This window comes from Nerophis lumbriciformis, linkage group LG22, assembly GCF_033978685.3.
Source record: "Nerophis lumbriciformis linkage group LG22, RoL_Nlum_v2.1, whole genome shotgun sequence".
NCBI lineage: Eukaryota > Metazoa > Chordata > Actinopteri > Syngnathiformes > Syngnathidae > Nerophis > Nerophis lumbriciformis.
Genome location: NC_084569.2, coordinates 5,076,616 through 5,102,458, shown reverse-complemented (window position 1 = coordinate 5,102,458; position 25,843 = coordinate 5,076,616). Strand labels below are relative to the sequence as shown.

Genomic DNA, 25,843 nt, shown 5'->3' with positions numbered 1-25,843 from the left:
TGTTTGTACTTTTTTGCTATAGTCTTTTGGTTTCATAGTTTATTCTCCGCCACTGTGCGCGCTTTCATTTATTCCTTTTTTTGATAATAATAAATCATGTACCTTCATTCCCGTCTCGCACGAGCCAACTTTCCGTTGCATCCTGGAAAAGCACACATCGAGGACCAAGTCTTGACATACACACACTTTGACCCTTCTTGAAATCTCCACATCAGTCCCTGCTCTTCCACTCTCTCCCAGAGGTGTGGACTCGAGTCACATGACTTGGACTCGAGTCAGACTCGAGTCATGAATTTGATGACTTTAGACTCGACTTGACAAAATGTAAAGAGACTTGCAACTCGACTTAGACTTTAACATCAATGACTTGTGACTTCACTTGGACTTGAGCCTTTTGACTTGACATGACTTGACATGACTTGCCACTTTCCCCAAAATCCAAATCTTAAAAAGTTATTTGGGAGCGCTCCGTATTTTTCATTTTCTTCGTCTGTGTCTCTCAGCGTGTTGATCCTGCCAGCTGGTGTGCTGTCAGTACAACAGCCAATCAAAGTAGATCTACGTTGTTTTCATCACGCAGCATTCATCCAATCAAATTGCAGTACAACCACTGAACAAGAGTTGGTCCAACAACGTGCCAGTGATAAACAATTATGCCAAAGTTGGTTTCGTTCGGGTATAAAAACTACGACTTGGTCAACAAAAAACGAATTGCCGTATGCAAATCACGCAGTTCTAATATTACAGACGGAGACGCAACAACTTCCAACTTCGTTCGACATTTGAAGTTGCACAAAGAAGGGTACGTTTTGAATGTAAGATAACGTTTATTGGCTAAGTAACGTGACTTTTATTTGCTGTGTAGTTAAATCAGTGAGGCTGCAAACTCACTGCTAACATTATAACCGTAGACATCTTATAAGTAAACGCAACATGGAGCGCTACTGCCTACTGGCGCAGACGAGGCGCGTGGCCGCCATCTTGGAGTGGTGATCAGTGCAATTCATTTGGCAGGAGCAATGAACTGTCAGCGCATTTAATTAATTTTACCTCACTGAATACCACTGATTTTCACCCCCTTTTTTGTCATACGTGTAGCTATGATAACAGACACATGTTTTGGCGTGTTTTATTATTCATAGTTTGCTTATCAGTAATATAATATTCTTATACGCTATAAGTGACCAGACGTCCGAGATCAAAACTGGGAATATAATCCCAGAGAAGGGGGAAAAAACGGTAAACTATTTTTAAATTGAAGAAACAATATGATTAGGTTATATATACATGCGTATATCCTACATAAACAATGTATGAATACATTAGATATCTATATATCTTAGGGACCTATAGACTGTATCTCTGTTGCTGCAGCAGCAGAGAGTTTATTCTGTCTTGACACTTTGTATTGATATTTTCTATTACATTCTTCCCTTAAATGATAATGTTTGCAGTGATTGTTTTATATGTATTATTTTATGTAAGTCGCTTTGGATAAAAGCGTCTGCCATATACTTAAACATATATAAACACCTGAAAGTCCTCATATCAGCTAAAACCACCAATCTGTTTCACTGGATTCAGAATAAAACCAAATTCTGTTTTACCCAACAATGTTAGTATTTGAATATTGTTACTTGAAGACTTATTCCTGGTTACAATTATACTGTTAAGAAAGTATTGTCTTATACTTTGCCTAAAATGAGAATGCATCATAATCAGTGGCGGCTGGTGAATTTTGTTTTAGGTGGGGCTGAAAGTTTGTAAACCAAACCCCTGTAGGGGGGTCATCCTCCTCCAGAAGATTTCTTTGTGATTTTCACATACAAATATTGAAGATCTTTGATCCTTCTCAACTCTGTGGTAATATTATTTTCATAAGATACAACCAATAGTACGTTAATGTTAAATCTTACTTGTGAAAAGTAATCCCCCGATTCCTATTTTCAACAGTCCGCTCATTTGAGCAGGAAAACGCTGAACACCAGCCCGGCATCTTTGTTTTCTACCTGTCAACTGTCAGTTTAGGCTGCTCGCCGGCTCCTCATCACCACTTCAAGATGGCGGCCAAATTGCTCACGTCACAGCAACCAACTACTTATAAGATGTCTATGGTTATAACGTCATTGCAAACACGGCAATCTGTTGCGTCCACTGCAGTTTGCTACCTTATTCATACTTTTTGTCAAGTGATTTTTTTTTAAGCAGGGTTGCATGAGGTACCTACACATAACGTTACGTTAGTCAATGTATCACACACATAACGTTACGTTAGTCAATGTATCACACACAGTAACGTAACGTTAGTCAATGCATCACACACAGTAACGTAACGTTAGTCAATGTATCACACACAGTAACGTAACGTTAGTCAATGTATCACACACAGTAACATTACGTTAGTCAATGTATCACACACAGTAACATTACGTTAGTCAATGTATCACACACAGTAACGTAACGTTAGACGGTGGTCAGCAGCACCGCGTATTTTAGCCACCTACAAAAAGACAAACATAGCCAAATAAAGGTCAGTTAAAATGTATACTATATTAAGAATATGTGTACATTTTGCATAGGGTCCTGACATCTAAAAAGTACAACTCTGTTCATTGTTATGTTCATATATTTGTTATGTTTTTCATGTGTACGCACACATAAACACACATACAGTATGAGATGAGATCAATGAGATAAGGTAAGAACAGGATATAAACTGCTGTGGAACTAGTTACAATGCAATATGCCATTGAAATACAATGTTAACACTTTTGTGCAAATAAGTACAGTTGCACTTGTTTTTTTCAAATGTGTTTATTCTGTAGAGGAATGAGTTACATGTTTAAAATGACTGGTTAATAGTGCTATTTTGAAGTGCAATGTCAGCACTATCTTTTTTCCCTGCAATTTCAAATGCACTTGTTTTAATAAATAAATACAGCGTTTGAAAAGCATACACAATCTGTGTAAATATATTAGTCTGTGGTTAAACGACTTGAAAGGACTCGAAACTCAAAATGCAGGACTTGGGACTTGACTTGAGACTTTCCAGTCTTGACTTTGGACTTGACTCGGACTTGCCCTGTCTTGACTCGGGACTTGACTCGGACTTGAGGGCAAAGACTTGAGACTTACTTGTGACTTGCAAAGCAATGACTTGGTCCCACCTCTGCTCTCTCCCATCTCTTATTTCTATGTGTGTCATTCCCAATGTCACGGCCAATAGGGGATCGCTCTCAACTCATGAAAGCATCCCCGCATCATCCATATATTTTAATGAGAGAATTATAGATTAAAGGCTCTTCGGGGCTCAGATTAAATATAGCCTGGCCACGTCGCTGCACAAGAAGAGCGTTCGTGCCATTTTATGCCACAGTTGCAACAACAAGCTTGCTCAAGTGGCTTTTATTTGTGTGTCGGTGCACACAAATAAAATGCATCAGCCCGTTGGTGTGGCCCTGAATCTCTCCAGTGCTGCCTTAAAACAGACGGTGTGACCCTCTTGTCCTGTGACCCGCCAGCTTTGAGTGAGGCTTGGGCCCAAAGAGTGCAAAGCACAGTAAGAAACAGGAATAGTATGAGGATCTTAACCTCAAAACATGCATACTTGCCAACCTTGAGACCTCCTATTGCGGGAGGTGTGTGTGTGTGTGTGTGGTTGGGGGCGTGGCTAAGAGGGGAGGAGTATATTTACAGCTAGAATTCACCAAGTCAAGTATTTCATATATATACAGGTAAAAGCCAGTAAATTAGAATATTTTGAAAAACTTGATTTATTTCAGTAATTGCATTCAAAAGGTGTAACTTGTACATTATATTTATTCATTGCACACAGACTGATGCATTCAAATGTTTATTTCATTTAATTTTGATGATTTGAAGTGGCAACAAATGAAAATCCAAAATTCCGTGTGTCACAAAATTAGAATATTACTTAAGGCTAATACAAAAAAGGGATTTTTAGAAATGTTGGCCAACTGAAAAGTATGAAAATGAAAAATATGAGCATGTACAATACTCAATACTTGGTTGGAGCTCCTTTTGCCTCAATTACTGCGTTAATGCGGCGTGGCATGGAGTCGATGAGTTTCTGGCACTGCTCAGGTGTTATGAGAGCCCAGGTTGCTCTGATAGTGGCCTTCAACTCTTCTGCGTTTTTGGGTCTGGCATTCTGCATCTTCCTTTTCACAATACCCCACAGATTTTCTATGGGGCTAAGGTCAGGGGAGTTGGCGGGCCAATTTAGAACAGAAATACCATGGTCCGTAAACCAGGCACGGGTAGATTTTGCGCTGTGTGCAGGCGCCAAGTCCTGTTGGAACTTGAAATCTCCATCTCCATAGAGCAGGTCAGCAGCAGGAAGCATGAAGTGCTCTAAAACTTTCTGGTAGACGGCTGCGTTGACCCTGGATCTCAGGAAACAGAGTGGACCGACACCAGCAGATGACATGGCACCCCAAACCATCACTGATGGTGGAAACTTCTTCAGGCAACGTGGATCCTGTGCCTCTCCTGTCTTCCTCCAGACTCTGGGACCTCGATTTCCAAAGGAAATGCAAAATTTGCATGGTTGGGTTGGGGTGCCATGTCATCTGCTGGTGTCGGTCCACTCTGTTTCCTGAGATCCAGGGTCAACGCAGCCGTCTACCAGCAAGTTTTAGAGCACTTCATGCTTCCTGCTGCTGACCTGCTCTATGGAGATGGAGATTTCAAGTTCCAACAGGACTTGGCGCCTGCACACAGCGCAAAATCTACCCGTGCCTGGTTTACGGACCATGGAATTTCTGTTCTAAATTGGCCCGCCAACTCCCCTGACCTTAGCCCCATAGAAAATCTGTGGGGTATTGTGAAAAGGAAGATGCAGAATGCCAGACCCAAAAACGCAGAAGAGTTGAAGGCCACTATCAGAGCAACCTGGGCTCTCATAACACCTGAGCAGTGCCAGAAACTCATCGACTCCATGCCACGCCGCATTAACGCAGTAATTGAGGCAAAAGGAGCTCCAACCAAGTATTGAGTATTGTACATGCTCATATTTTTCATTTTCATACTTTTCAGTCGGCCAACATTTCTAAAAATCCCTTTTTTGTATTAGCCTTAAGTAATATTCTAATTTTGTGACACACGGAATTTTGGATTTTCATTTGTTGCCACTTCAAATCATCAAAATTAAATGAAATAAACATTTGAATGCATCAGTCTGTGTGCAATGAATAAATATAATGTACCGTATTTTCCGCACTATAAGGCGCACCGGATTATTAGCCGCACCTTCTATGAATTACATATTTCATAATTTTGTCCACCAATAAGCCGCCCCGGACTATAAGCCGCGCCTACGCTGCGCTAAAGTGAATGTCAAAAAAAACGCTGCGCTAAAGTGAATGTCAAAAAAACAGTCAGATAGTTCAGTCAAACTTTAATAATATATTGAAAACCAGCGTTCTAACAACTCTGTCCCAAAATGTACGCAAATGTGCAATCACAAACATAGTAAAATTCAAAATGGTGTAGAGCAATAAATAGTAACATAATGTTGCTCGAACGTTAATGTCACAACACACAAAATAAACATAGCGCTCACCTTCTGAAGTTATTCTTCATTCGTAAATCCTTCGAATTCTTCGTCTTCGGTGTCCGAATTGAAAAGTTGCGCAAGCGTGGGATCCAAAAATGGCCGGCTCCGCCTCGTCGAAGTCATCGGATTCAGTGTCACTGTTGTCCAGCAGTTCTGTGAATCCTGCCTTCCGGAAAGCTCGGACCACAGTTGTGACCGAAACTATCTGCCCAGGCATTTACGATCCACTGGCAGATGTTGGCGTATGTCGACCGGCGCTATCTGCCCGTCTTAGTGAAGGTGTGTTCGCCTTCGGAGCTGTGTGAAAAAAGCCACCCGGCCTCTTCGCGTAAACTTCCCTTAACCACTCGCTCATCTTTTCTTCATCCATCCATCCCTTCGAGTTAGCTTTTATGATGACGCCGGCTGGAAAGGTCTCTTTTGGATGGGTGGAAGTTAGCATGGCAAGCTAGAACCACAGTGAAGGATGACTACTCATTCCCTGTGGTGCGAATATTCACCGTACGTGCTCCCGTTCCACAGTGCAGTTCACAGGAATATCAGTTGCTGTGAAATACGGTAGTAATCCGTGTGCGGATGGAGAGATTGCGTCTTTTTATGAACCGGATCCTTGTCCTTTGTAGGAGCCATTTTGTGGTCTTTACAGATGTAAACAGGAAATGAAACGTACGGTGATATCCGCGCGTTTTTTCTTCTTCTTCCGGGGGCGGGTGAAGCGCTTCCTGTTCTATGGGGGCGGGTGCTTTCCTTGGCGGTTGCTTGCGTAGAAGAAGAAGCGCTTCCTGTTCTACCGGGAAAAAAGATGGCGGCTGTTTACCGAAGTTGCGAGATCGAAACTTTATGAAAATTAATCGTAATAAAGCGCACCGGGTTATAAGGCGCACTGTTAGCTTTTGAGAAAATTTGTGGTTTTTAGGTGCGCCTTATAGTGCGGAAAATACGGTACAAGTTACACCTTTTGAATGCAATTACTGAAATAAATCAAGTTTTTCAAAATATTCTAATTTACTGGCTTTTACCTGTATATACATACATATGTAAACTTAAAACCCTGCTTCTTCTCTCCTGTAAAGTGATTAACTGCAATCAAACAAACACTTTTATCTACAACATTTTAAACCAAGCATAAAAAAAAAAGAATCTATCTGATCTTTTTTTAAACTATTTATATTCTCATTAATGTTTAATTGTTGTCAGTCAAACACAAGAAAGTCAAGATGTGATGTACGCACGTTGTCAATGACTTCCTTTTTTTTAAACAATCTTCCTCCTCTATGATCAGTCAAATCAAACTAAAAATAGTCATCTGTGGGGAGATGTGAAGAAAAATATTTCATGCAAGCCAATCAGTGACAAAACGAGACAAGTCCGGCTGACAGGACCAATCATACATTAAGTGACAACACATACCATGCACACTAAAAAGCCTTCTTGTCATCATCACTTTGTTTGTCTTCAAACTCATGAGAGCGAGATCTTCTCGCCTGTTTCCCCCCCCCCCGCAAGCCAGCATGCTTGTGTCACTGTGAGGAGCCGTCGAGCCATCTTTTTTTTTTTGTTATCGCAGCGCTTTTTTTTCTTTGCACTGCAGGCCGTGAAGTGGTAACTACCGTCATTTTCGGACTATAGAGCCGCACCCACTACATTCTTAGAGGAAAAAACTTTTTTTCCCCCCACAAATTAGCCGCACCGGACTATAAGCCACAGATCAGAATCAGAATCAGAATCAGAATCAGCTTTATTGTTATTACGCAAGGTAACGAGATTGAGGCCATTCCATACAGTGCGATGTGTGCATGCTAGAAAAACAATGTGCAAATATATAAAAATATAAAAAATGTAGAAGTGCAATGAATATGGTGTGAAATGAATATATACATGAAAAACCAAACAAAAACAGGGAAGAGAAGGCAGTTATGAGGGACAATGGGGCAGTCCGTTCAGGATGGTTATGGCCCTGGGGAAGAAGCTGTTCTTTAGCCTGTTTGTTTTGGTTTTAATGCACCTGTAGCGCTTCCCAGAGGGCAGCAGGTGGAACAGGTCAGAGCCAGGGTGGGTGCTGTCCTTGATGATGGCACTGGCTCTGTTGAGGCAGCGGGAGGTGTAGATGTCCGTCAGAGAGGGGAGAGGGCGGCCGATGATCTTCTGAGCCGTCTTGACCACTCTTTGCAGCCTCTCCCTGTCTGCTGCAGTGCAGCTGCCGTACCATACCGTAATACAGTAGGTCAGCAGGCTCTCGATGGACGAGCGGTAGAAGGTCAGCAGCAGGTCAGGCTTCAGGTTGTACTTCCCGAGGACTCTAAGGAAGTGTAGCCGCTGCTGAGCCTTCTTGATGATTGATGTGGTGTTGACTGTCCAGGAGAAGTCATTAGAGATGTGGACTCCAAGGTACCTGAAGGTGTGGACCCTCTCTACACGCTCGCCGTTGATGTAGAGGGGGGCAGGGTCGGTGCTGCTCCTCCTGAAGTCGACGATGATCTCTCTGGTCTTGCTGGTGTTGAGAGCGAGGTTGTTCTCCGAAGACCAGGCCGTCAGCTTCAGGACCTCCTCTCTGTAGGCAGCCTCGTCACCCCTGGAGATGAGCCCGACCACTGTGGTATCGTCGGCGAACTTGACGGTAAGGTTGTCACTGTGGGCCGGACTGCAGTCATGGGTGTAAAGGCAGTAGAGGAGGGGGCTCAGCACACAGCCCTGTGGGGAGCCGATGCTCAGCGTGCGGGAGGATGAGAGGTGCGGGCCAAGTCTCACATTCTGGGGTCGGTCCGTTAGGAAGTCCCTTATCCAGGCGTTTGTGAGAGGGGGGAGGCCAAGAGTGTCCAGTTTATTGCAGAGTCTGTCCGGGATTATTGTATTGAAGGCAGAGCTATAGTCCACAGAGAGCATCCGGACGTAGCTCTGCTGTATAGGTTGTGAGATAATTTATTTACGCATAAATATTTTATGTTTATTTACATACCTTAATTGTCTGTAACACAGCAGTGAAACGGCCGATCAAACAAAACAGAAGTCATCTTCATGGACCCGCTGGCTTCACAAGCTAGCTCTCCAATCAGCTAAACAGACTCAATAACTCCACGGTGACGCTATGGACGATTACAAGACGGAACGGCACTTGTACTTCCGGCTCAAAAAAACCAGCAGGAAACACCTGTAGGCATTTACCTGGCTGTCCAAAAGGTGGCGCCATAACACACGTTTAATCAAAACTATTTGATTAGGAAGAATCGGTATAGCTTGGTTGGTAGAGCGGCCGTGCCAGCAACTTGAGGGTTCCAGGTTCGATTCCTGCTCCCGCCATCCTAGTCACTGCCATTGTGTCTTTGGGCAAGACACTTTACCCACCTGCTCCCAGTGCCACCCACACTGGTTTAAATGTCACTTAGATATTGGGTTTTCACTATGTAAAGCGCTTTGAGTCACTAGAGAAAAGCGCTCTATAAATATAATTCACTTCACTTCACTACTCTCTACTGCAGTGTTTTTCAACCTTTTTTCAGCCAAGCCACATTTTTTGCGTTGAAAAACTGCGGAGGCACACCAGCAGCAGAAATCATTAAAAAAACGAAACTCAGTTGACAGTAAAAAGTCGTTGTCGCAATTGTTGGATATGACTTTAAACCGTAACCAAGCATGCATCAATATAGCTCTTGTCTCAAAGTAGGTGTACTGTCACCACCTGTCACATCACACCCTGACTTATTTGGACTTTTTTGCTGTTTTCCTGTCTTTTAGTTCTTGTCTTGCGCTCCTATTTTGTTGGCTTTTTCTCTTTTTATGATATTTTCCTGGAAAGGTCTATTCAGGTGTACTGGAGAGGAGGCTACGCCGGATAGTCGAACCTCGGATTCAGGAGGAACAGTGTGGTTTTCGTCCTGGTCGTGGAACTGTGGACCAGCTCTATACTCTCGGCAGGGTCCTTGAGGGTGCATGGGAGTTTGCCCAACCAGTCTACATGTGTTTTGTGGACTTGGGGAAGGCATTCGACCGTGTCCCTCGGGAAGTCCTGTGGGGAGTGCTCAGAGAGTATGGGGTATCGGACTGTCTTATTGTGGCAGTCCGCTCCCTGTATGCTCAGTGCCAGAGCTTGGTCCGCATTGCCGGCAGTAAGTCGGACACGTTTCCAGTGAGGGTTGGACTCCGCCAAGGCTGCCCTTTGTCACCCATTCTGTTCTGAACTTTTATGGACAGAATTTCTAGGCGCAGTCAAGGTGTTGAGGGGATCTGGTTTGGTGGCTGCAGGATTAGGTGTCTGCTTTTTGCAGATGATGTGGTCCTGATGGCTTCATCTGGCCAGGATCTTCAGCTCTCACTGGATCGGTTCGCAGCCGAGTGTGAAGCGACTGGGATGAGAATCAGCACCTCCAAGTCCGAGTCCATGGTTCTCGCCCGGAAAAGGGTGGAGTGCCATCTCCGGGTTGGGGAGGAGATCTTGCCCCAAGTGGAGGAGTTCAAGTACCTCGGAGTCTTGTTCACGAGTGAGGGAAGAGTGGATCGTGAGATCGACAGGCGGATCGGTGCGGCGTCTTCAGTAATGCGGACGCTGTATCGATCCGTTGTGGTGAAGAAGGAGCTGAGCCGGAAGGCAAAGCTCTCAATTTACCGGTCGATCTACGTTCCCATCCTCACCTATGGTCATGAGCTTTGGGTTATGACCGAAAGGACAAGATCACGGGTACAAGCGGCCGAAATGAGTTTCCTCCGCCGGGTGGCGGGGCTCTCCCTTAGAGATAGGGTGAGAAGCTCTGTCATCCGGGGGGAGCTCAAAGTAAAGCCGCTGCTCCTCCACATCGAGAGGAGCCAGATGAGGTGGTTCGGGCATCTGGTCAGGATGCTACCCGAACGCCTCCCTAGGGAGGTGTTTAGGGCACGTCCGACCGGTAGGAGGCCGCGGGGAAGACCCAGGACACGTTGGGAAGACTATGTCTCCCGGCTGGCCTGGGAACGCCTCGGGGTCCCACAGGAAGAGCTGGACGAAGTGGCTGGGGAGAGGGAAGTCTGGGCTTCCCTGCTTAGGCTGCTGCCCCCGCGACCCGACCTCGGATAAGCGGAAGAAGATGGATGGATGGACAGTTTCATGTCTTCCTTTGAGCGATATTTCCCGCATCTACTTTGTTTTAGCAATCAAGAATAGTTCAGTTGTTTTTATCCTTCTTTGCGGGGACATTGTTGATTGTCACGTCATGTTCGGATGTACATTGTGGACGCCGTTTTTGCTCCACGGTAAGTCTTTGCTGTCGTCCAGCATTCTGTTTTTGTTTACTTTGTAGCCAGTTCAGTTCTGCATAGCCTTCCCTAAGCTTCAATGCCTTTTCTTAGGGGCACTCACCTTTTGTTTATTTTTTGCTGTTTTCCTGTGTGTAGTGTTTTAGTTCTTGTCTTGCGCTCCTATTTTGGTGGCTTTTTCTCTTTTTATGATATTTTCCTGTAGCGGTTTCATGTCTTCCTTTGAGCGATATTTCCCGCATCTACTTTGTTTTAGCAATCAAGAATATTTCAGTTGTTTTTATCCTTCTTTGCGGGGACATTGTTGATTGTCATGTCATGTTCGGATGTACATTGTGGACGCCGTCTTTGCTCCACAGTAAGTCTTTGCTGTCGTCCAGCATTCTGTTTTTGTTTACTTTGTAGCCAGTTCAGTTCTGCATAGCCTTCCCTAAGCTTCAATGCCTTTTCTTAGGGGCACTCACCTTTTGTTTATTTTTTGCTGTTTTCCTGTGTGTAGTGTTTTAGTTCTTGTCTTGCGCTCCTATTTTGGTGGCTTTTTCTCTTTTTTTGGTACTTTCCTGTAGCAGTTTCATGTCTTCCTTTGAGCGATATTTCCTGCATCTATTTTGTTTTAGCACTCAAGAATATTTCAGTTGTTTTTATCCTTCTTTGTGGGGACATTGTTGATTGTCATGTCATGTTCGGATGTACATTGTGGACGCCGTCTTTGCTCCACGGTAAGTCTTTGCTGTCGTCCAGCATTCTGTTTTTGTTGACTTTGTAGCCGGTTCAGTTTTAGTTTTGTTCTGCATAGCCTTCCCTAAGCTTCAATGCCTTTTCTTAAGGCAGGCGTCGGCAACCCGCGGCTCCGGAGCCGCATGCGGCTCTTTGATCACTCTGATGCGGCTCAGCAGCGTACTTGCTGAACCCCCCAATTTACCCGTGAGACTTCCGGATTATAGTGCCTCTCGCAGAAAACTCCCGGGATTAATATTCACCGATTTTCACCCTTACGGCTATAATAAAGGCGTGCCATGATGGTACAACATTTGGCGCCCTCCACAATCTGTATTAACAGCGTGCCAGCCCAACACTTGTTATACAGTATACATCGTCTGCTTGCACACGTACGTGACAGCAAGGCATACTTGGTCAACAGCCACACAGGTTATACACTGACGGTGGTCATATAAAACAACTTTAACACTCTTACTAATAATGCGCCACACTTTGAACCAAAACCAAACAAGAATGACAAACACATTTCGGGAGAACATCTGCACCGTAACACAGCATAAACACAACAGAACAAACACCCAGAATCCCATGCAGCCCTGACTCTTCCGGGCTACATTATACACCCCTGCTACCACCAAACCCCGCCCCCACCCCAACCCTGCTCCCTCACACATCAACCCCGCCCCCCCTCTCCTCTCTGTGCGTCGGTTGAGGTGGGCGGGGTTTGGTAGCGGGGGGTGTATAATGTATCCCGGAAGAGTTAGGGCTGCATGGGATTCTGGGTATTTGTCCTGTTGTGTTTATGTTGTGTTACGGTGCAGATGTTCTCCCGAAATTTGTTTGTCATTCTTGTTTGGTGTGGGTTCACAGTGTGGCGCATTATTAGTAAGAGTGTTAAAGTTGTTGAGGTTGAAATGAGCTAATCTCCCACGGCACACCAGACTGTAAAAACACTGCTCTACTCGACTCGCCCTTACATAGCTTGCATAGAAATGCTTTGAACAAAAGACATCCACATTCAGGACAGGGTTGGAGAGAACAAAAGAAAAGATGCAATGGAACAACTTTGCCTTTGTTTACATCTCATCATTTGTTTTTTTGGCAAGAACGTTCTACTTAACTTACGACAGTTTGCAGTTAGGTACGAAAGGACCGGTAAATGACATTTGTGTCGCCCCTTATTAGTGTTGTCCCGATACCAACATTTTGGAACCTGTACAGGTATTTTTGTGCTAGCCACACTGCAAAAAGTGAAATCTAAGTAAGACGAAATATGTCAAATAAGGGTGATATTTGCTTATTTTTCTGTCTGATAAGATAATTCTTCTCACTAAGCAGCCTAGAACAACACATTCAATTGCGTAGCCAAGTTGATCTGAAAACATTGCGGAAGTCAATTGTTCTACTCTGAGAAGAGACAGGATAAGTTAGAAAAAGGAGTACTTCCGCTTCCCACATTCCAAGCCCAAGGTAATTCAAAGTGTACCATCGGTCATGAGATGGAGACAAAATAGAAAGAGCACAAAGAGAAAACACTAGTTATTTCAAACATGACTATAGAAAGAAATAACTCTTAAATATGGATATATGTAGATATCTATCTCCGTCAATACATACATACATACATACATACACATACATACATACATACACACGTACTTACAACATGTTTTCAAAGTGGAATTGTTGGAATAATTGTTTGTAAGTTATCACAAAAGAAACGTTGTATTATGAATGCTGTCTTTCGAGGCCTAACAAGAGGAAGAAGGCTCGTGAAACGCCACTGTGATTTCAACACGGACAGATGGCAGGATCTGCTCAACTTCCAGAGGAACTCTCTTTGAAGTGTCAAACAAACTCTCTCTGAAGTATTTCACAAACTCTCTTCCAACTATTTGGTAACCGAGGTCAACGCTATTTACGACCCGCTGCCCTCTTGAAGTCGCTGTGGTCAGGAGACGGGAGGGGTTATCCATTTGTCCTCCAACACCTGCCCCAGCTGGATCCAGGAAGAGCCCAAGCCCGAGAAATCCTCTTTTTGGTCTTCAAAGCGACCGGAAACAATGACTGTTTCACATACTTCCCATTCCTGCTGTGACATGTGTTGGTGCGTGAACATTGAACATCTGAATAAATGAGGAGACGAAAACCTTCTTCGTCAGAGCGTGGTGCAGGACTGTACAGAGAGTGCAGTGGCCATGTCTCTCCTCAATATTGAGTCCAAATTTAATTCTGTCTCTGTTTGATTCCTTGCCTTTTGTCTTGTTTAATAGATGTCCTCAGTGTTTGAACGTGACAGGAATATTAAATGCGAAGTAATCAGAGCCTTCGATAGGTCAATAATTCATAAAAAAACATTTATTTTGATTCAATATTATGTTTTGAGCAAAGACAGTTTTAAAGAAAGAAAACAGCTTTGTTTTATGTGTCAACATTGTAACTTTTTCTAAACTACATTTAACCTTTAACCTTTTTTTATTCCACTTTTGTTATGTTTTTGTTTATTTTAATAGTATTTTTAGAATGTGCCGTGGGCCTTTAAAACATTAGCTGTACATTAGTACCATTGTATGATCCTGTAAGTACTTGGTATCGGATCGATACCCAAATGTGTGGTATCATCCAAAACTAATGTAAAGTATCAAAGAAGAGAAGAATAAGTGATTATTACATTTGAACAGAAGTGTAGATAGAACATGTTCAAAGAGAAAGTAAGCAGATATTAACAGTAAATGAACAAGTAGATTAATAATTATTTTTTACAGTTTGTCCCTCATAATGTGTACAAAATAATAGGTGTATAAATGACACAATATGTTACTGCATACGACCAATTAGGAGTCTTTGTTTGTTTACTTACTACTAAAAGACAAGTTGTCTATTTTATTTAAGAACTAAATTACAATAATAAACATATGTTTCATGTACACTAAGATTTGTTGTTAAAGCAAGGTCAATAATGCCATTTTTTGTGGTTCCCTTTATTTAAAAAAGTATTAAAAAAAATACCTAAATGTAGGAAACCTCAATGAACCCAAAAATACCTTAAAATAAGTATATTCTCACTAACAAATGAGTACCTATTTTCTATTGTTTCACTGAAAATAAAACAGCAAAGTCCATTTGGCTGTCATCTGTTTTAATTATGAGACACAATTGTGTCAAAGTCATAATTTTTCTTTGTTCATGCTTGAAATAAGAAATGATGACTTTAAAAAAGTAGTTTTATACTTGTGAGTGTTGATGACACAGCTTTGCAACACTTGATATTCTAGTTTCAAGCATGTTTTACCCAATATAGGTCACAACATCTCAGCAACAAGCTGTAATATTCTTACTGAGATCATTTAGGACCACTTAAAACAAGTAAAACACTCTAACATCAAATCTGCTTAGTGAGAAGAATGATCTTATCAGACAGAAAATAAGCAAATATCACCCTTATTTGAGAAATTTCATCTTACTTAGATTTCATTTTTTGCAGTGCAAAAAATGTTAGCGATCAAAGTAATTCTGAATCAAATCAAAAGTAACTTTTTCCCTTTTTTAACGCCGATTCCCTTCAAGTAAACATTCCGCCATGTTGGACAAGTATTCGCTAGAACACCAATGTCAAGTGTCCGGTAACCCGCTGTGCTGTTAAGACCCCCAGGAAAAGAAAGAGTAGTATAGAGAAGACCCCCCCCCTACCTGGCCATCACGCTTCCTCCACTCCTGGGTGTGTTTGTGGTGCTGCTCCAGGGCGGCCCTGGCCTGGCTCTCCAGGCTGCCCGCCTCCCGCTGGCGCTCCTGGACCAGGCGGTCCTTTTCGGCGCAATGCTGCTGTTGAAGGCGCGTCCTCTCCTGCTCGTGCTTGGCGCGCTGCTCAGCCATCTGATTGGACAAGCGGGGCAAAGAAAGACTTCGTCAGCCGCTCGGCAACCCTGTCGTCATGACAACTTGTCCGTCCATCGGTGCGTCCGGTTTTGCCTCGGTACTCGCCGGGCGACAGTCGGTCGGCGACACCCTCAAAAAGTTTCTTCGCATTGTCAGGCGACGACACGAGGTGGCGTGTTTACATCTGGCGGTTCCCGCCCTCTCACCTCGCTAGACCCGCTCTAAACCTGTCATTGGTCTCTCTTCCAAGCAGTCCCCCCTCTGTTTTCTGTAATCGGCATATAAAAGAGTATCTGTGTATGGAAGCTTGCAGGGGTTCGCCATCTGGCCATGGAGAATAACCCATGCCCCCATGCTAGGCGTCTGACAGCATGTGAAAAACCGGCTTAGGTGAAGACTATCAATGCAACAAAGTTCTTACAGACTAATATATGTTTATTGAAGAGAATGCAAACATCTGCAGATACAAAGAATTGCTGTAGAGAAGACTCCGGTCTATGAAATCGGCAATAAACAATTCAATTACAAATATAATTAAAGCTGCAAGCAGCATTGGTCGGGCCCGCGTATTTGGCAGGTGCTAGTCCTAAGTGTCCCAATACTTTTGTCCAGTTTTAGTAGTAAGTGTCCCAATACTTTTGTCAAGTTGTAGTCCTAAGTGTCCCAATACATTTGTCAAGTTTTAGTCCTAAGTGTCCCAATACTTTTGGCCAGTGTAAGTGTCCCAATACTTTTGTCCAGTGGCAGTCCCAAGTGTCCCAATACTTTTGTCCAGTTGTAGTCCTAAGTGTCCCAATACTTTTGGCCAGTGTAAGTGTCCCAATACTTTTGTCCAGTGGTAGTCCTAAGTGTCCCAATACTTTTGTCCAGTTGTAGTCCTAAGTGTCCCAATACTTTTGTCAAGTTGTAGTCCTAAGTGTCCCAATACTTTTGTCCAGTGTAAGTGTCCCAATACTTTTGGCCAGTGTAAGTGTCCCAATACTTTTGGCCAGTTTTCGTCATAAGTGTCCCAATGCTTTTGTCCAGTAGTTGTCATAAGTGTCCCAATACTTTTGTCAAAATGTAGTCCCAAGTGTCCCAATACTTTTGGCCAATGTAAGTGTCCAGATACTTTTGTCCAGTGGTAGTCCTAGGAGTTGCAATACTTTTGTCAAGTTTTAGTCCCAAGTGGCCCACTACTTTTGTCAAGTTCTAGTCCTAAGTGTCCTAATACTTTTGTCTACGTTTAGTCCGAAATGTCCCAATACTTTTGTTCAGTGGTAGTCCTAAGTGTCCCAATACTTTTGTCAAGTTGTAGTCCTAAGTGTCCCAATACTTTTGTCCAGTGTAAGTGTCCCAATACTTTTGGCCAGTTTTCGTCCCAAGTGTCCCAATACTTTTGTCAAGTTTTCGTCCTAAGTGTCCCAATACTTTTGTCAAGTTGTAGTCCTAAGTGTCCCAATACTTTTGGCCAATGTAAGTGTCCAAATACTTTTGTCCAGTGGTAGTCCTAGGAGTTGCAATACTTTTGTCAAGTTTTAGTCCCAAGTGGCCCACTACTTTTGTCAAGTTCTAGTCCTAAGTGTCCCAATACTTTTGGCCAGTGTAAGTGTCCCAATACTTTTGTCCAGTGGTAGTCCTAAGTGTCCCAATACTTTTGTCCAGTTGTAGTCCTAAGTGTCCCAATACTTTTGTCAAGTTGTAGTCCTAAGTGTCCCAATACTATTGGCCAGTGTAAGTGTCCCAATACCTTTGTCCAGTGGTAGTCCTATGTGTCCCAATACTTTTGTCCAGTTGTAGTCCTAAGTGTCCCAATACTTTTGTCCAGTGTAAGCGTCCCAATACTTTTGGCCAGTGGTAGTCCTAGGAGTTCCAAGAGTTTTGTCAAGTTTTAGTCCCAAGTGGCCCAATACATTTGTCAAGTTTTTGTCCTAAGTGTCCCAATACTTTTGTCAAGTTGTAGTCCTAAGTGTCCCAAAACTTTAGTCCAGTGTAAGTGTCCCAATAATTTTGTCAAATGGTAGGCTTAAGTGTCCCAATACTTTTGTCTACGTTTTGTCCGAAGTGTCCCAATACTTTTGTTCAGTGGTGTTACTAAGTGTCCCAATACTTTTGTCAAGGTGTAATCCTAAGTGTCCCAATACTTTTGTCCAGTGTATGTGTCCCAAAACTTTTGTCAAGTTTTCGTCATAAGTGTCCCAATACTTTTGTCCAGTGGCAGTCCCAAGTGTCCCAATACTTTTGTCCAGTTGTAGTCCTAAGTGTCCCAATACTTTTGTCAAGTTGTAGTCCTAAGTGTCCCAATACTTTTGGCCAGTGTAAGTGTCCCAATACTTTTGTCCAGTGGTAGTCCTAAGTGTCCCAATACTTTTGTCCAGTTGTAGTCCTAAGTGTCCAAATACTTTTGTACAGTGTAAGTGTCCCAATACTTATGTTCAGTGGTAGCCATAAGTGTCCCAATAATTTTGTTCAGTTTTCGTCCTAAGTGTCCAAATACTTTTGTCCAGTGGTAGTCATAAGTGTCCCAATACTTTTGTCCAGTTGTAGTCCTAAGTGTCCAAATACTTTTGTACAGTGTAAGTGTCCCAATACTTATGTTCAGTGGTAGCCATAAGTGTCCCAATAATTTTGTTCAGTTTTCGTCCTAAGTGTCCAAATACTTTTGTCCAGTGGTAGTCATAAGTGTCCCAATACTTTTGTCAAGTTGTAGTCCCAAGTATCCCAATACTTTTGTCCAGTTGTAGTTGTAAGTGTCCCAATACTTTTGTCCAGTTGTAATCCCAAGTGTCCCAAAACTTTTGTCTAGTTTTAGTCCTAAGTGTCCCAATACTTTTGTACAGTGTAAGTGTCCCAATACTTATGTTCAGTGGTAGCCATAAGTGTCCCAATAATTTTGTTCAGTTTTCGTCCTAAGTGTCCCAATACTTTTGTCTACTTTTAGTCCGAATTGTCCCAAGACTTTTGTGTAGTGTACCTACCTTGTCTGCATTGTGTGGGCACGCTGGTGCTTCCTGCTTTTAAGCAGCCATCTTGAAAAAACAGCAGCATCAGCACAGCGGCTCTTTGAAGGGTCATAAAATCAAAACCGGAGCCGGTATTAAAACTCTTTCGATAACTTTTAATCAAAAGGGTTCAATCTCTCTCCTGTGTTAGTTTGAAGCCGAAACGACAAACACGCTCAGAGGAGATAATGTTTGAAGAAAGGTGACCGGTTTTTACAAAAAAATTGTTTTGAAGGGGGAATAGCAAACTTCCTGTAGATTTTTGCTGGGGGTTGTCAATTTATGAAATGTAGGTCTAAGTGAGACCTACATAGAGGTTTTTGTTTCATGTCTCTCCGACCTTCCCAGTGGGAGTTACAGGCAGTTTTGTCAGTTTTTTCATCCGAGGAGCAGTTTTTTGTGCGTTTCATTAAAAAATTGCGCTAGAGCACAATTTTGAGATTTGGGGTTAGGTTTTTTTATTAGATCACACTTTTTGCCAGTCCTGATGTGTGCGTTCAGTTTGGTGAGTTTTGAAGCATGTTAAGGGGGTCAAATTGCAGCTCAAAGAGGGAAAAGTTACTGTTTTTAGTACTTTTTTGTCTTGAAGGGGGAATTGCCAACTTCCTGTTGATTTTAGCCCGAGGATGTAAAATTATGAGAACTAGGTCTAAGTCAGACCTACATAGAGGATTTTGTTTCATGTCTTTCTGACCTTCCTAGTGGGAGTTACAGGCAGTCTAGTTTTTTTTTTTCCTAGGGGGCGCTAGAGCGCAATTTTGATTTTTGCAGTTCGTTTTTTTTTATTAAAAGACAATTTTCGCAGGTCCTGATGTGTGGGTCAAATATGGTGAGTTTTGAAGCATGTTAAGTGGGTCAAATTACAGCTCAAAGAGGCAAAAGTGACTATTTTTAGTACTTTTTTGTCTTGAAGGGGGAATTGCCAACTTCCTGTTGATTTTAGCCCGAGGATGTAAAATTATGAGAACTAGGTCCAAGTCATGTCTTTCCGACCTTCCTAGTGGGAGTTACAGGCAGTCTAGTTGTTTTTTTTCCTAGGGGGCGCTAGAGCGCAATTTTGAGTTTTGCGGTTCGTTTTTTTTATTAAAAGACAATTTTCGCAGGTCCTGATGTGTGGGTCAAATATGGTGAGTTTTGAAGCATGTTAAGTGGGTCAAATTACAGTTTGAAGTGGCGGCGGAAGAATAAAGAATAAAGAATAATAAAACCTTACAAATTCAATAGGTCCTTATGTCCCATTAATGAGGGGTTTTCAGTACTGGCAGCTTAGGCTCACCTGCTGGGAAGTGAGCTCCATGTGCCCCAGACACCAAGCCTTTCCCGGGCCAACGCTCTGTTCCCCAGTCCCCCCATGGCGGCCGTGGTGTCGGAGCAGTCCCAGTCGGAGCCTCGGGAGGACAGCGGAGGGGCCTCAAGAGGGGATTGCTTTCAGGCTAATCCCTTGCACATTGTGTTTGACGGCACCCTACCTGGATGTCCAGTGAACTAGAGATCCAGCGCCTCAATGCCCGCCCGGTCTGTCCCTAGCTCCATCTGTGGAACTGGTAAGCTATTCAGAGCAGGTGATGAATGAGTGTGTCTCACTTTTAAAGAGAAGGCCACAAAAGACACTTTGTTTCATTGGCTACTGAATCTTCAGCTCTCAGAAAAAAATTGGTCGCAGTAGGAGAATTATCGTTACAGTCGTGGTCAACAGTTTACGAGGAAAAAAGGAGGATTACCTCCAGATTCTTCAGGATAAGCTAAAATCATCAGCCCGTAGGTTGGGTGTTCCAACAGGACAATGATCCCCAACACACGTCAAAAGTGGTAAAGGAATGGCTCAATCAGGCTAGAATGAAGGTTCTAGAACAGTGGTTCTTAACCTGGGTTCGATCGAACCTAGGGGTTCGGTGAGTCGGCCTCAGGGGTTTGGTGGAGCCTCCGCCGCGGAGGTCAAGACACACCCTACCTGGATGTCCAGTGAACTAGAGATCCAGCGCCTCAATGCCCGGTCTGTCCCTAGCTCCATCTGTGGAACTGGTAAGCTATTCAGAGCAGGTGATGAATGAGGGGAAGCCAGAATGTGTCTCACTTTTAGAGAGAAGGCCACAAAAGACACTTTGTTTCATTGGCTACTGAATCTTCAGCTCTCAGAAAAAAATTTGGTCGTAGTAGGAGAATTATCGTTACAGTCGTGGTCAACAGTTTACGAGGAAAAAAGGAGGATTACCTCCAGATTCTTCAGGACAAGCTAAAATCATCAGCCCGGAGGTTGGGTCTTGGGCGCAGTTGGGTGTTCCAACAGGACAATGACCCCAACACACGTCAAAAGTGGTAAAGGAATGGCTAAATCAGGCTAGAATGAAGGTTCTAGAACAGTGGTTCTTAACCTGGGTTCGATCGAAACCTAGGGGTTCGGTGAGTCGGCCTCAGGGGTTTGGTGGAGCCTCCGCCGCGGAGGTCAAGACACACCCTACCTGGATGTCCAGTGAACTAGAGATCCAGCGCCTCAATGCCCGGTCTGTCCCTAGCTCCATCTGTGGAACTGGTAAGCTATTCAGAGCAGGTGATGAATGAGGGGAAGCCAGAATGTGTCTCACTTTTAGAGAGAAGGCCACAAAAGACACTTTGTTTCATTGGCTACTGAATCTTCAGCTCTCAAAAAAAATTTGGTCGCAGTAGGAGAATTACCGTTACAGTCGTGGTCAACAGTTTATGAGGAAAAAAGGAGGATTACCTCCAGATTCTTCAGGATAAGCTAAAATCATCAGCCCGGAGGTTGGGTCTTGGGCGCAGTTGGGTGTTCCAACAGGACAATGACCCCCAACACACGTCAAAAGTGGTAAAAGAATGGCTAAATCAGGCTAGAATTAAGGTTCTAGAACAGTGGTTCTTAACCTGGGTTTGATCGAAACCTAGGGGTTCGGTGAGTCGGCCTCAGGGGTTCGGTGGAGCCTCCGCCGCGGAGGTCAAGACACACCCTACCTGGATGTCCAGTGAACTAGAGATCCAGCGCCTCAATGCCCGGTCTGTCCCTAGCTCCATCTGTGGAACTGGTAAGCTATTCAGAGCAGGTGATGAATGAGGGGAAGCCAGAATGTGTCTCACTTTTAGAGAGAAGGCCACACAAGACACTTTGTTTTATTGGCTACTGAATCTTCAGCTCTCAGAAAAAAATTGGTCGCAGTAGGGGAATTATCGTTACAGTCGTGGTCAACAGTTTACGAGGAAAAAAGGAGGATTACCTCCAGATTCTTCAGGATAAGCTAAAATCATCAGCCCGGAGGTTGGGTCTTGGGCGCAGTTGGGTGTTCCAACAGGACAATGATCCCCAACACACGTCAAAAGTGGTAAAGGAATGGCTAAATCAGGCTAGAATGAAGGTTCTAGAACAGTGGTTCTTAACCTGGGTTCGATCGAAACCTAGGGGTTCGGTGAGTCGGCCTCAGGGGTTTGGTGGAGCCTCCGCCGCGGAGGTCAAGACACACCCTACCTGGATGTCCAGTGAACTAGAGATCCAGCGCCTCAATGCCCGGTCTGTCCCTAGCTCCATCTGTGGAACTGGTAAGCTATTCAGAACAGGTGATGAATGAGAGGAAGCCAGAATGTGTCTCACTTTTAAAGAGAAGGCCACAAAAGACACTTTGTTTCATTGGCTACTGAATCTTCAGCTCTCAGAAAAAATGTGGTCGCAGTAGGAGAATTATCGTTACAGTCGTGGTCAACAGTTTATGAGGAAAAAAGAGGATTACATCCAGATTCTTCAGGACAAGCTAAGATCATCAGCCCGGAGGTTGGGTCTTGGGCGCAGTTGGGTGTTCCAACAGGACAATGACCCCCAACACACGTCAAAAGTGGTAAAGGAATGGCTAAATCAGGCTAGAATGAAGGTTCTAGAACAGTGGTTCTTAACCTGGGTTCGATCGAACCTAGGGGTTCGGTGAGTCGGCCTCAGGGGTTCGGTGGAGCCTCCGCCGCGGAGGTCAAGACACACCCTACCTGGATGTCCAGTGAACTAGAGATCCAGCGCCTCAATGCCCGGTCTGTCCCTAGCTCCATCTGTGGAACTGGTAAGCTATTCAGAGCAGGTGATGAATGAGAGGAAGCCAGAATGTGTCTCACTTTTAGAGAGAAGGCCACAAAAGACACTTTGTTTCATTGGCTACTGAATCTTCAGCTCTCAGAAAAAAATGTGGTCGCAGTAGGAGAATTATCGTTACAGTCGTGGTCAACAGTTTACGAGGAAAAAAGGAGGATTACCTCCAGATTCTTCAGGACAAGCTAAAATCATCAGCCCGGAGGTTGGGTCTTGGGCGCAGTTGGGTGTTCCAACAGGACAATGACCCCCAACACACGTCAAAAGTGGTAAAGGAATGGCTAAATCAGGCTAGAATGAAGGTTCTAGAACAGTGGTTCTTAACCTGGGTTCGATCGAACCTAGGGGTTCGGTGAGTCGGCCTCAGGGGTTTGGTGGAGCCTCCGCCGCGGAGGTCAAGACACACCCTACCTGGATGTCCAGTGAACTAGAGATCCAGCGCCTCAATGCCCGGTCTGTCCCTAGCTCCATCTGTGGAACTGGTAAGCTATTCAGAGCAGGTGATGAATGAGGGGAAGCCAGAATGTGTCTCACTTTTAGAGAGAAGGCCACAAAAGACACTTTGTTTCATTGGCTACTGAATCTTCAGCTCTCAGAAAAAAATGTGGTCGCAGTAGGAGAATTATCGTTACAGTCGTGGTCAACAGTTTACAAGGAAAAAAGGAGGATTACCTCCAGATTCTTCAGGACAACCTAAAATCATCAGCCCGGAGGTTGGGTGTTCCAACAGGACAATGATCCCCAACACACGTCAAAAGTGGTAAAGGAATGGCTCAATCAGGCTAGAATGAAGGGTCTAGAACAGTGGTTCTTAACCTGGGTTCGATCGAACCTAGGGGTTCGGTGAGTCGGCCTCAGGGGTTTGGTGGAGCCTCCGCCGCGGAGGTCAAGACACACCCTACCTGGATGTCCAGTGAACTAGAGATCCGCCGCCTCAATGCCCGGTCTGTCCCTAGCTCCATCTGTGGAACTGGTAAGCTATTCAGAGCAGGTGATGAATGAGGGGAAGCCAGAATGTGTCTCACTTTTAGAGAGAAGGCCACAAAAGACACTTTGTTTCATTGGCTACTGAATCTTCAGCTCTCAGAAAAAATGTGGTCGCAGTAGGAGAATTATCGTTACAGTCGTGGTCAACAGTTTACGAGGAAAAAAGGAGGATTACCTCCAGATTCTTCAGGATAAGCTAAAATCATCAGCCCGGAGGTTGGGTCTTGGGCGCAGTTGGGTGTTCCAACAGGACAATGACCTCCAACACACGTCAAAAGTGGTAAAGGAATGGCTCAATCAGGCTAGAATGAAGGGTCTAGAACAGTGGTTCTTAACCTGTGTTCGATCGAAACCTAGGGGTTCGGTGAGTCGGCCTCAGGGGTTTGGTGGAGCCTCCGCCGCGGAGGTCAAGACACACCCTACCTGGATGTCCAGTGAACTAGAGATCCAGCGCCTCAATGCCCGGTCTGTCCCTAGCTCCATCTGTGGAACTGGTAAGCTATTCAGAGCAGGTGATGAATGAGGGAAATCCTCTCTGTCACTGTATAAACCTGTCACTTAGTGCTGGCATTGTACCCAAAATGTCCAAAGTGGCAAAAATAATCCCAATTTTTAAATCAGGTGATAAAAATAATATGAACAATTATAGGCCAATTTCAATTTTACCAACATTTTCCAAAATATTTGAGAAAGTGGTCTATAACCGACTGAATGGCTTTCTGGAAAAACTAAATATCCTTGTCCCCTCCCAATATGGTTTTCGTAAAAAAAGCACCACCTGTATGGCTATACTCGACCTTTTGGAAAAGGTCAATGACTGTATTGAAGAAGGAAAATGCGGTATTGGCATTTTTTTGGATCTATCCAAGGCCTTTGACACAATAGACATTGAGATCTTATTGTATAAGCTATATCACTATGGTGTCAGAGGGGTACCTCTCGATTGGTTCCGCTCTTACCTATACGGAAGGCAGCAATGTGTATGCGTCAATGATCACAATTCACCCTGTATGACCATAAATTATGGGGTTCCCCAGGGATCCATCTTGGGGCCTCTCCTTTTTATCCTATACATAAATGATTTTGTAAACTCCTCCGAAACTTTTCATAAAATAATTTTTGCTGACGATACAAATGTGTTTACCTCACACAGGAGCCTACACCATCTACAAGTAACTGTCAATTCAGAGCTTGTGAAAGTAGATTCCTGGTTCAAATGCAATAAGCTCTCACTTAATGTAAATAAAACACATTTTATTCTATTTCGTTCTAATAAAAAGCGGACAAATACTGAGCACTGCCATATCAACATCAATGGGCAGGAAATACAGAGAGTGCCATCCATCCATCCATCTTCTTCCGCTTATCCGAGGTCGGGTCGCGGGGGCAGCAGCCTAAACAGGGAAGCCCAGACTTCCCTCTCCCCAGCCACTTCGTCCAGCTCCTCCCGGGGGATCCCGAGGCGTTCCCAGGCCAGCCGGGAGACATAGTCTTCCCAATGTGTCCTGGGTCTTCCCCGTGGCCTCCTACCGGTCGGACGTGCCCTAAACACCTCCCGAGGGAGGCGATCGGGTGGCATCCTGACCAGATGCCCGAACTACCTCATCTGGCTCCTCTCGATGTGGAGGAGCAGCGGCTTTACTTTGAGCTCCCCCCGGATGACAGAGCTTCTCACCCTATCTCTAAGGGAGAGCCCTGCCACCCGGCGGAGGAAACTCATTTCGGCCGCTTGTACCCGTGATCTTGTCCTTTCGGTCATAACCCAAAGCTCATGACCATAGGTGAGGATGGGAACGTAGATCGACCGGTAAATTGAGAGCTTTGCCTTCCGGCTCAGCTCCTTCTTCACCACAACGGATCGATACAGCGTCCGCATTACTGAAGACGCCGCACCGATCCGCCTGTCGATCTCACCATCCACTCTTCCCTCACTCGTGAACAAGACTCCGAGGTACTTGAACTCCTCCACTTGGGGCAGGGTCTCCCCCCCCCAACCCGAAGATGGCATTCCACCCTTTTCCGGGCGAGAACCATGGACTCGGACTTGGAGGTGCTGATTCTCATCCCAGTCGCTTCACACTCGGCTGCGAACCGATCCAGCGAGAGCTGAAGATCCTGGCCAGATGAAGCCATCAGGACCACAGGACAGAGAGTGTACTCCACAAAATTCCTGGGGGTCATCATTGACGAATACCTCAATTTCAAATGTCACATTAGCCATCTGTTAAACAAATTATCCAAATATGTTGGCCTGTTCTTTCACCTTCGTCATTATCTTCCTCTTTATGCTCTACTCCCACTATATAAAACTCTCTTTGAACCACATCTAAACTACTGTAATGTCATCTGGTCTAACACCTTCCCTACCTACCTCCACAAATTAGAATCCATGCAAAAGAA

General features: G+C 44.3%; 1 protein-coding gene across 3 annotated transcripts in view; it reads right to left on the bottom strand.

The window, feature by feature from the left end:
• Positions 1–25,843, bottom strand: part of cep112 (centrosomal protein 112) — a 473,259-nt gene that overhangs the window by 205,495 nt on the left and 241,921 nt on the right. For all 3 annotated transcript variants that reach the window (XM_061974375.1, XM_061974374.2, XM_061974373.2), the window contains one exon: positions 15,212–15,394. In XM_061974375.1, coding sequence (XP_061830359.1) covers positions 15,212–15,394 — 183 coding nt within the window. The remainder of the gene's footprint in view (positions 1–15,211; positions 15,395–25,843) is intronic.